Source organism: Hemibagrus wyckioides, linkage group LG05 (assembly GCF_019097595.1).
Source record: "Hemibagrus wyckioides isolate EC202008001 linkage group LG05, SWU_Hwy_1.0, whole genome shotgun sequence".
NCBI lineage: Eukaryota > Metazoa > Chordata > Actinopteri > Siluriformes > Bagridae > Hemibagrus > Hemibagrus wyckioides.
The window spans coordinates 2,908,570-2,919,258 of NC_080714.1; the positions used below are offsets into that span (position 1 = coordinate 2,908,570).

Genomic DNA, 10,689 nt, shown 5'->3' on the forward strand with positions numbered 1-10,689 from the left:
CAGTAGCCACAATCCTTCACCATGATGAGTGTTTTATTCCCCTGATTGTTCAGGAAATCTGTCAGAATTCCCGAAAGCTTTAGTTCCTCTGAATGTCAGGAGCTCTGAAGAGACGAGTGAAATGGAACTAAACAGCCGGCGTGAGTGTACAGCGTTTGTTTCCTGAATCTGTTCTGTCACCTGTCACTCACATTGTCGCTGAAATACCTTCAGAGCAGACCACACAGGGACGTGACAGGATTCCCAACAGGGTGTCAACATGTGTGTACTCAAACAAATGGTCATAATTACAGTAGCTTTGGTTTGTGAGATCAGAATCTCACTTCCTTGAGTCCCTGAGTAAGATACACTTCTTCTTCTTCTTCTTTCGGCTTTTCCCTTCAGGGGTGGCCACAGCGGATCCCTATCTTCTGCATCCTCATCACTTGCACCCACTAGCTTCATATCCTCATTTATTACATCCATATACCTCCTCTTTGGCCTTCCTCATTGCCTCCTGGCTGGCAGCTCCATGTCCAACATTCTCTTTGTCCCCCAAACGTCCAACATGAGCTGTCCCTCAACATCTTTAGCTCTGCTACCTCCAGCTCTGACTCCTGACTCTTCCTCAATGACCTTGAGTAAGATACACAAACTTCGGGAAAAATATCTTTAATGAAATTTATATTATATATATTCAATTTATATATTATATATATTCAATTATAAAGGTGTACTTCATTTTCAATTCGAGTTTCAATCCGTCACAATTCAGACACTGATTAGGAAAAATATCCACCTCTAAAAAGGTTTATACTGATTTATTTCTGGTGTGTTTTGTTCTGATGTGATGATGATTCTGGTGCTATTTTTGTAAGCTGGGGCTGTATTTTAATTTTTTTGCCTTTTTAGAAGCTAGGCTTGTGTGTTACTGTAGCATTGGACAAGAAGATAATCAACAATATCCAAGAATCGATAACATGAATGAATGAATTATGTCCAAATAATAACAAAAGAAAAGCACATATGATTGTTTTTAAAATGAAAAACCTCAATCAACGTAGGATAATGTAACATCTAAGCTACTGTAAATTAAAAACATTATATATACGCCTTTTAAAAAAAAATTAAAATCTAATTCACGATTCTCACTTTGCAACAATTTTTTCCTAAAACAGTCCTTATGCTGAAATAAGGTGGAAAAGGTAGGTATAGTTTGCGAATGGAATTCTTCCCTCTGATTGGACGAGACATCTGTCACTCAGGATATACAGGAATAAGTGGATCTGACTTTATTTCTTGTACATGTGTGGAGTTCTGCCTTCACTTTAAACACATTTAGTGCAACTTTAAATCTTGTAAAGAAAATAACAAACATATTTATATTGATAAGAAAACAGAGTTGATTCAGCTCTACTGTGAGGAAGGAGGTTCATATGGTGTGATGTTGGAGATACTGATAGTGTATCATGGAGTAAAGATTGGTTTGCAATCTCTAAAAACCAGGAATGTTGGGAAGACCAAACTATTCCAGATTAAAGGATGTAAGGAGCGCTATAAGAGCAGAGCTGTGTTCATACACACACCAATCCACTTTCTACTGCTGCAGCTACTGATGGACTTCCTGTAGATCCTGACTGACTGATATCTCATCTAATCAGAGGTCAGAATTCCATTCGTAAACTATTCCTGCCTTATCCGCTTTGTCTAAATCGTCCTTTTTGTTTTGCGCTTCTCGGCCACGGTAATAAACCCATTGAAGAAACCAAGAACACACAGGTTACTCAAGATACTTGAAAGACTTGTGATGTCTTCACTATCCTAATAGTTCATAAAGAAAACAGTGACTTTGCTGTTGAACTGAGAAAAATTCTCAAAAAGAAGATCTCAGTAGATCAGGAGAAATACTAAAGCAGGTTAAAGAATGTAAACACTAGTGGAGTTTTAAGACTCATCTTAAAAGACACATCATTAGACCAGGAGTGTGAATGATCCCCAGACTAGTTTAGCGAGGACTCGTCAATTTTGGTTGTACACCACAACATTCCTGCTCAAGCTGTTTATATGTCTCTGTCTGTCTCTGTACCAGACCATATGGACGTGTAGATCCATGGTGTGAAGTATACAATAAAATGTTTTGTATTCTGCTGTTCATAAAAACCCATATTTTAGCTCAAATCCACTATTGATGATCTGGGCAGCAGTTAAACGAGCCACTGAACACCAGATTTAATTCATTTCATCAATCCAGGGCATTCTTCCAATCATTTATATAATCGAGGTCTGATCACAGGTTGGCTCTTTGTCTATTAAACTGAAAAAGAGCATTCAAGTGTTCTTTGGTTCACTGCCAACAATTCCTTGCTTGTGTTTATTGTTCCAAAGTGCAGTCTTATCATCTTTATTAAATTTTTTGTTTATACTAATCTCTCCCCTGGCTCCTGGCTCCTGCAGCTCAGATATATCCTCTTCTCTTTTCCACAAGCCCTGAAAGACTCTGCAACGATCTGGGGACGCTGAACATGACACCGAGCAGAATTAGAGGTGAAAACGAGTCCTGAGGAACGCGGCGTACTCCGAGAAAGTGCTGGCGGTCAAAATCAAGCCGACATCCAGCGACCAGTCGCTCCTGTGGCAGACCGCAGGCCAAAATAGTGTTTTTTTTTTTTATAAGAAATGTCACATTCAATAAGTGTGTAACACAAGAAAGCGTAAAATTTGCATGTGAATGTGACGTCGGGTTCTGTGCTTACCAGCGATTAGCCGATCGCCTAGCAAGCTAGTCGCGAAATCTCTTCAGCATCTGAGTGAAATTGTGGCCAAGTTTGGGCTATTTGTGTGATAAACAGTAGTGACAGCTAACACATTTTGGTTTATATTTGAGCTTTTTCTTGGACGCTGACACACATTTAGTTATTGCTAAAGTGCATTTCTAAATCCATGTCTAAAATTCAGGTGTTCCTGTAAACAGCAGTCCGGCATACAGCAGCACATGAGGTCCTAAACAGAGCTAATTAATGCTAAATAGCGTTAACAAGATTTTTCTATGCTAATACTTTCTGATAAAATTGTAAATTCTTCTATGAAGAAAAATCCACAGCAAGCACAGGACGTGTAATAGATGGTGTAATTACTGTAGCCTTCATTTTTGTTTACTGATTTGTTGACGAGCTAGGCTGGCTAATTCACTTGCTAACTGGTAGCTTGGAAATGAAAAGGTAGATTATCAACAAATACAAATATACACATGTACACATAAAAATTTAAGCATAAAATTTAGAAAATTCTAAAATATAACAATAAAAATCAAACAAAATTAAAACACAAAGCATAAAATTACCCTCGTTTAGCATCTCAGACTTTTAGCATATGCTAATCAATGCTTAGCTGATCAACAAGAGATTTTTCTTTACTACTTTTCGTAGGTATAGAAAAAAAGGATAAATTTAGCGATGTTTAGCTTCGTTGTACCACAGTCAGGTTCTGTTTTTTACCTCATGGTAACCAGTAATTAGCCAATAAGCTAGCAGGTTATTCCTAGCTATTTAGTTACATATTATCATCCTTTTTTCCCCACTATTTTGCCAGTACCGCAAAAACAAAAACAAATAATAAAGATAGCATCATAGTGAGGTTTCAGCTAAGTGCCTTAGTAGTGCTTTCTGTAGCCTACGCTAACCACTAATCGGCTAGCATTCTATCCATCTGATCTCTTCTTTAGAAAAAATTGGAGTGAAAACAAAGAATAAAGCACTAACAGATTTACGAGTCTTGTAGTAAATGTAATCAGAGATTTAAAAAAAAAAAAAAAAAAAAGACATCGGGAGGAACAGCTGCAGACGGTCAGATTTCTCAAACATCCAGTGACCGTCAGCTTCTTCGGCAGTCCGCAGGCAAAAATAACGCTGGACGTTTGTCAGAAGCTAACCGTGGGCCACCGTCTTGTGTCCGCCACACAGCCTACAGGTTTCCTGCTCATTTAGCTCTAAAGAGTCGCCACACATGCTTAAAAGCATCTATGTTAGCGTTTGTTCCCTCAGGCAGCATTCTGAGGTTTGGTGGCTATTTTTTTCACTGACATATGAGTCCTTCAGTGGTCTGGACGGTACACGTCGTGGTCACTGCAGACACTGTCATAAAAGGTCACACGTGTTTATGCTTATTTTCTGATCCGGTCCCTCAGGAACAGAGCTTCAGGTGGTGTTGTAGTTTTATTTAGCTTCAGTTAGATCATACGATTACGATTTTATGCTAGGTATTAATGTTTTGCTTGGGATATATAACGCTACAACGGTTAAAACAAGAAAATATAAGACTGCTGACCAGAATAACCAATCAGGTCTGGTTTCTGACCTTGTCACCATGGTTACAAGCAATTTTTACTTCAGGTATTGAGAGCAAATTGTGCCAGAAGGTTCATTTATTATCACAGGAACTTTTTTTTTTGCTATTAGCTGTTTATTTTAAGCGTGAAAATGCTCTAAGGAAGCTCTGCCCACTTTAGCCTCAGCACCAGCAATGTAACTCCTTTTCAGTTTGTTCCAATCGCCAAGAAAAACAACAAGGTGTGGGAAAACAACCGTTTCAGATCACACCTTTCAGATCTAAATTTAACAGTCACCCTGAGGCAGTCATCACTTCCAGACAAACTAGAATCAGGATTCTGAGGTAAATATTTAAGCTTCCTTGACGACCGTTTCTTCTGGAAAAACTACAGTTTCCCCATTGCTCCTCCCTTCCTTTCATCATTTCTATTTCTGCTACGGTGTTCATTAGTTTAGGTTACTGGACACAAGCTGGGCTGCTAATGGACGTAAAAAACACTACCCAGAAAAACTGCTCCTCACCTCCTGAGACTTTACCTCTGACACTGGAGACTCCTTCCTTAAAGGTTAAATAAACATCCCTTTGTACCTGAAACCTCTCTCTCTCCCTCTCTCTAATAAATTATAGCCTATTGATGATATAAAAATTCTAGTGCGGCTGTGGTAAAAATGAAAAATAATAACCTCAAAATCTTATATAATAAATATATATATATATTATAATACTAATAATATTAGAAAATAATTTGAAAAATTTGAAAAATAATAAAAAGTAAAAAGGATTATACTAAGCTATATGTTGAAAAATAAAGCAATAATAATATAGTATATAAAAAATAAAATCTAATAAATTAAATTTTGATACGATTTAGCATTCAATAATATACGTTTATTATGTTGAACCTTAAAAAAAAAGGTTTTACTGTCTCTGCTGTAACTCTCAGATGTTAGTTGTAACTAATAAATAAAAATAAATCAGCTGTGTGGAAACTGGAGGCTGGAGACGTTCCTTTTTTTCCCCCACAAATACACTTGTGAGCCATTTGGATTTTATGGCTGTTTGGAGATCTTTATTGATCAGGTTTTCTGAAACTATAGCGTGGGGTTTTTCCATAATCACAAAGCAGAGATCATGCAATTAGTTAGGGCAAAGAAAGCGTGACTATCAGATGGAATGAGGGTTAAAGGGCAGTCTGACTCCTACACAGAGTCAGTGTGTGTGTGTGTGTGTGTGTGTGTGAGAGGGCAGGGTGTGTTGGTGTGTTGGTGTGGTGTGGGAGAGGCAGTGGCACTCCAAAGAGCTACAGCTGTGTAAGCACAACTACATTGTTTTTAACCCCAGTGGAGTCAATCCATCTCCTCCTATTACAGTTTTGGGCCCGGTGCCCACACACACACACACACACACACACACAACATTTCTGTCTCAAAACCATTAGTTGCACATTAAAAAAAAACCCGAACACCTGATTCAAACATTACATCAACGTTGTTCCGACGTTCTCTGGAGCTCCAAGGACACAAAATAATACACAGCTCTATTTATTCACACAAATCCATCAGTTACTCTGTCCGGGATCAAGGCCTCGCATTCACATGATCCTGGGAAAACAAGTGGAGATAACGGACCAGAACTAGATTTAGATTTCCTGAAACCTTTCTTTCACAAGGAGCTGAAAAATGCGATAACGGGCTTAAAGAAAACGTTTGTTTGTAAACGTTGTACGGTGTTTCACGGCTAAAAAAAGATCGCTTTTCAACTGATAAGGGGATCATAGAAAGATAGAACGGAGGAAAGGAGGAATAAAGGAAGAAGAAAAGGAATACATGCAGTGTGTTGAGTATGATGCTAGTTACAATGTGATTGGAAGCTAGCAGTTAATGCTAAGTAGATTTAAGGTGTCAATTTAGTCTTACCGAATCTTTTTTTTTTTTTTTTTTACAAATTTACCAACATTTCTGAGGCAAACGTTGACGTTCTCAATGCTTTTGGCTCATTTCTACAGTCAGTCTGCTCTACTGAATATGATTTATCTTTTTTTTTTATTTCTTAAAGTGAGGTAAAGTATTCAGTCAGTCAGAAATATCCTCGTTTCGTCAACTGAGATTATGCTAATACATTATCTTCATATAAGGTCGTTTCTGAGGGAATATTGCACCACAAATTACGTTAGGGACATTAAGAAATTAGCAAAACCAAAAAATCAAGCATGAACGCTAGTTAGTGATTAGCCAGTTTGGGTTCCATCTTGAAATTTAGGTAAGATGTTTATTTATTAAACGTTAAACTAAGCAAATAAGACACAATCCTTCATTTTTCATTTGTTTAAAAGTTTTAGCAGAAGTGTGTTTGTAGAACGTTAGTGACCGTTAGTGTTGCCAAACTTCTCAGTGCCTTTGAGGTAAACGGGTCAGGTTTTCTTCCAGTTGTGTTTTGATTACAGATGTGCGTTGTTTGACAGGTTTTTCAACACGGGTTTTTTTGTTTTGTCGAGTTCACAGGACAGAAAGATTATTATTAATAATAATAATAGCCGCTGGTCTGGACTCGGTTTGTTAAATCCAGACCACATGTAACACTCGGGACCAGACGCAGCTTTCAACTTTCTGCCTGATCACTGACTGAGGAGCCATAAATGGAGAGATCAGGACATGTGGAAATGTGAGCAGTGAGACGGTTTGTGCAGACAGACGGGTGCCAGAGACACACTCTGTGGAAGGAATGTGAAAGAAAAGCCATTTCTGTACTAGATGTTCATTTAGCCAAGAAACCATCATCAAAGCACCTGCTCTCTCTGTCTGTCTCTCAAGCTGTCTGTCTTTCTCTGTCTCTCTCTATCAGACTCTCTCTGACACTTACTGTCACTCTGTCTGTCTCTCAACCTGTCTGTCATTCATGCTTTTTCAGTCTCTCTTTATGTTACAATTTATCAGTCTCTCTCTCCCTCCCTCTCTCTCTTTTTCTTTCTCTTAACCTGTCTCTCTTTTTATTTATCTCTCGTTTTCTTTCTCCTGTTCTACATTTCTTTCTCTCTTAAAAACTGTTATTTTACTACATTAACCCCCGTTCATCAGGGCAGGTGTCACTGAGAAGTTTGCCTTTTTGTTCTAATGACCAGTTCGAGAAGTTCTGGGTTCAAATCCCAGCTTGATCCTTAAACTCTCAAACCATCCATCTCTGTGCATGGGCTGGATCTGATCTCTCTTTTAAGTCATGCCAAATGAATCCACGCGCTTTAACGCATGAATAATTCAGTCCTCACATTCCTCAGGTCGATTTCTCCGACTTACACGCATCTACAGAGAGGTTTAAATGTCAACCATTCTCTTAGGAGCCTTATTTCAAAACCTGCACTGGTTTCCTCCCATCATGAGCTCCACCAAAGCGCTCCATAACCAGGCTAAAAGTGCGACATGATCCCAGAAATATTGCAGCCAATTCAAATACACTACATTCTCTCCAGTTACTCGCACTAAACAAATTAGCCATCGCGGTTCAGACGGCACCGCAGGAGGGCGAGGTAATGACCTGGAGGATCTCGGCTCGAGTCACGGTGTGCCACTGAACCGTGAGGTACGAGGATTTTCCTCCTCGAAATCACCTGATAAACAGGACAAGGTGCGTTAGAGCAGGAAGAACTGAAGAGCAACGGGAATAACATTAATGACCACACTCTTGGTTGGTTTCTGTCTCTCTCTCTGTCTGTCTGTCTCTTTCTCGTTCTAGCTGTCTATCTGTCTCTCTCCCTAACACTTTCTGTCTCTCTCTCTGTCTGTCTTTCTCTTTCTCGAACTATCTCTTTATCTGTCTCTCTAACACTTTCTGTTCTCTCTCTTTTTCTCATTCTATCTCTCTGTCTATCTCTCTCTGTCTATCCCTCTCTTTCTCGATCTATCTCTTTATCTGTCTCTCTAACACTTTCTGTTCTCTCTCTCTCCTTCTCGCTCTATCTTTCTGTCTATCCCTCTCTTTCTCGATCTATCTCTTTATCTGTCTCTCTAACACTTTCTGTTCTCTCTCTCTCCTTCTCGCTCTATCTTTCTGTCTATCCCTCTCTTTCTCGATCTATCTCTTTATCTGTCTCTCTAACACTTTCTGTTCTCTCTCTCCTTCTCGCTCTATCTTTCTGTCTCTCTCTCTAACACCTTCTCTCTCTGTCTGTCTTTCTCTCACACTTTCTGTTCTCTCTCTTCCTCACTCTATCTCTCTATCTGTCTCTCCCTCTCTCTCTCTCACACACACTTTCTGTCTCTCTGTCTGTATCTCTCTTTCTCAATCTATCTCTCTATCTGTCTCTCTCACACTTTCTGTTCTCTCTGTATGTCTCTCTCTCTCTAACACTCTGTTCTCTCTCTCTTTCCCGATCTATCTCTCTATCTGTCTCTCCTTCTCACACTTTCTGTTCTCTCTCTCTCTCTCTTTCTCAATTTATCTCTCTGCCTGTCTCTCTCTTTCTCAATCTATCTCTCTATCTGTCTCTCTCTGTCTCTCTCTCTCACGCTTTCTGTTCTCTCTCTCTTCCTCAGTCTATCTCTCTATCTGTCTCCTTCTCACACTTTCTGTTCTCTCTGTCTCTCTCTCATTCTCGATGTATCTCTCTGTATGTCTCTCTCTCTCACACTTTCTTGTCCTCTCTGTCTGTCTCATTATCTCTGTCTGTCTCTCTCATCCTTGTTCTATCTCTCTATCTGTCTCTCTCTCTCTCTCTCTCTCCTTCATTCTTTTCTTCTCTGTCAGCTGCCTCACATTTACCCAGTTCTGGCATGTCCTAAATGAATAAACAAGAATCTGAACATATCTGTTTATGTTCCTGGATGTTGTTTAGCCAGAAGCGAATAAAGGGACTCTTTAAGAGAAACTCATGTACACACTTTATTCTCCAAAGAGGGATCTTTGGAAATCTCTCTGGAATGAATGTCACGCATGAAACATCTCAGAGGTCTAAAAAGTTATTTTTCTGATTATTGTTTCGCCTCCTGCAGCTTGAGCAGAACAGTCGCTTGAGTAAGAGGGTCTGTTTTTGGTTTATAAGTAAAAGTTAAGCATGCATTGAGGTTGAAATGCTGTGCATGTGCAGCAGAGATCTGGTTAAACAGTACCGCCAATAGTTTTGCAAGCAGAACTTCCGAACATGACTCGTTGCACCCTTACATAAAAGGGTGCCAATATTTACGGACCATGCACACTGTTCAAGCACCTTACCTTGGTCAGAGCGCTGACCTGCTGGCTGAGGACGAGCACCGTGACGACGCACGTGAGAATCCGCATTGTGTTCTTCCACAACAAGGGCATTTAAATAAAATAATAAAATATGCATAAAATATAAAATGATCCCCACTGCAGAATGTCGTTGTTGTTGTTTAGAGGACGCAGCGCGAGCACCTGCAGGCACAGACCTCCGTTCCGTCACGCGCCACTTCACCGCTCCATGTCTCAGCGCGCGCGCTCTACGCTATGTTGTGCGGTGCGAGCGGACGCGGACACGCAGCGTACAGGCTCCACGTGACGCGCCATCCCTCCGCGTGCGTACACACACACACACACACACACATATGCACACACATACACTTACACATTCACATATACACAAAGTATACACGCGCGCATACAGAGGGCGGGACGTCAATCAGTTTCTTCTCGGACCAATCAGATTACAAGAGAGGCGTGGTCACAAAAAGGCCAAGAAGAATTGAACACTGAAATACTGCAATAATGATTGATTTGAGTGATCAGAAAGAAAGAAAGAAAGAAAGAAAGAAAGAAAGAAAGACACGCCTTGTGTATTTTTATTAGGCCTACTTTTATAAGGCTAATGTTAGAGCCAATTTAAGTGTCTTAGTCATCACACACTCACACCCAAATACATCATTTGGTTTATTAACATCATTTGTTTTGCAAAATAATAAAACAAACAAACAAATAATCCGCCAAGCTGGACTGAATCCTTTAGGCATATTATGCAAATGAAACCCATTATTGTTAGCAGATCTACTTCAACTACTTCATGTTTTAAAATAGCAGATATTAATTTTTCTTCTTTTCCTGTAGCGCCATCTGTCGGGTAATGTGAGTTATGCATTTTATATTGCAGCCACATACACTACATTGCCAAAAGTTTTGGGACACCCCTCCAAATCATTGAATTCAGGTGTTGTTTTTCAGGGGTTGTGCTCGGCCCCTTAGTTCCAGTGAAAGGAACTCTTAATGGTTCAGCTTCATACCAAGACATTTTGGACATTTTCATGCTCTTTGTGGGAACAGTTTGGGGATGACCCCTTCCTGTTCCAACATGACTGCACACCAGTGACAAAAGCAAGGTCCATAAAGACATGGATGAGTGAGTTTGGTGTGGAGGAACTTGACTGGCCTGCACAGAGTCCTGAC

The 10,689-nt window shown here is 39.8% G+C and overlaps 1 protein-coding gene across 1 annotated transcript in view; it reads right to left on the reverse strand.

Moving 5' to 3' along the window:
- olfml2a (olfactomedin-like 2A) overlaps positions 1-9,887 on the reverse strand; it is a 28,900-nt gene extending 19,013 nt beyond the window's left edge. The window contains exon 1 of the mRNA XM_058390185.1: positions 9,508-9,887. Within this exon, the coding sequence (XP_058246168.1) occupies positions 9,508-9,597 (90 nt within the window). The 5' untranslated portion in view covers positions 9,598-9,887. The remainder of the gene's footprint in view (positions 1-9,507) is intronic.
- Between the last annotated feature and the right edge of the window lie 802 nt (positions 9,888-10,689).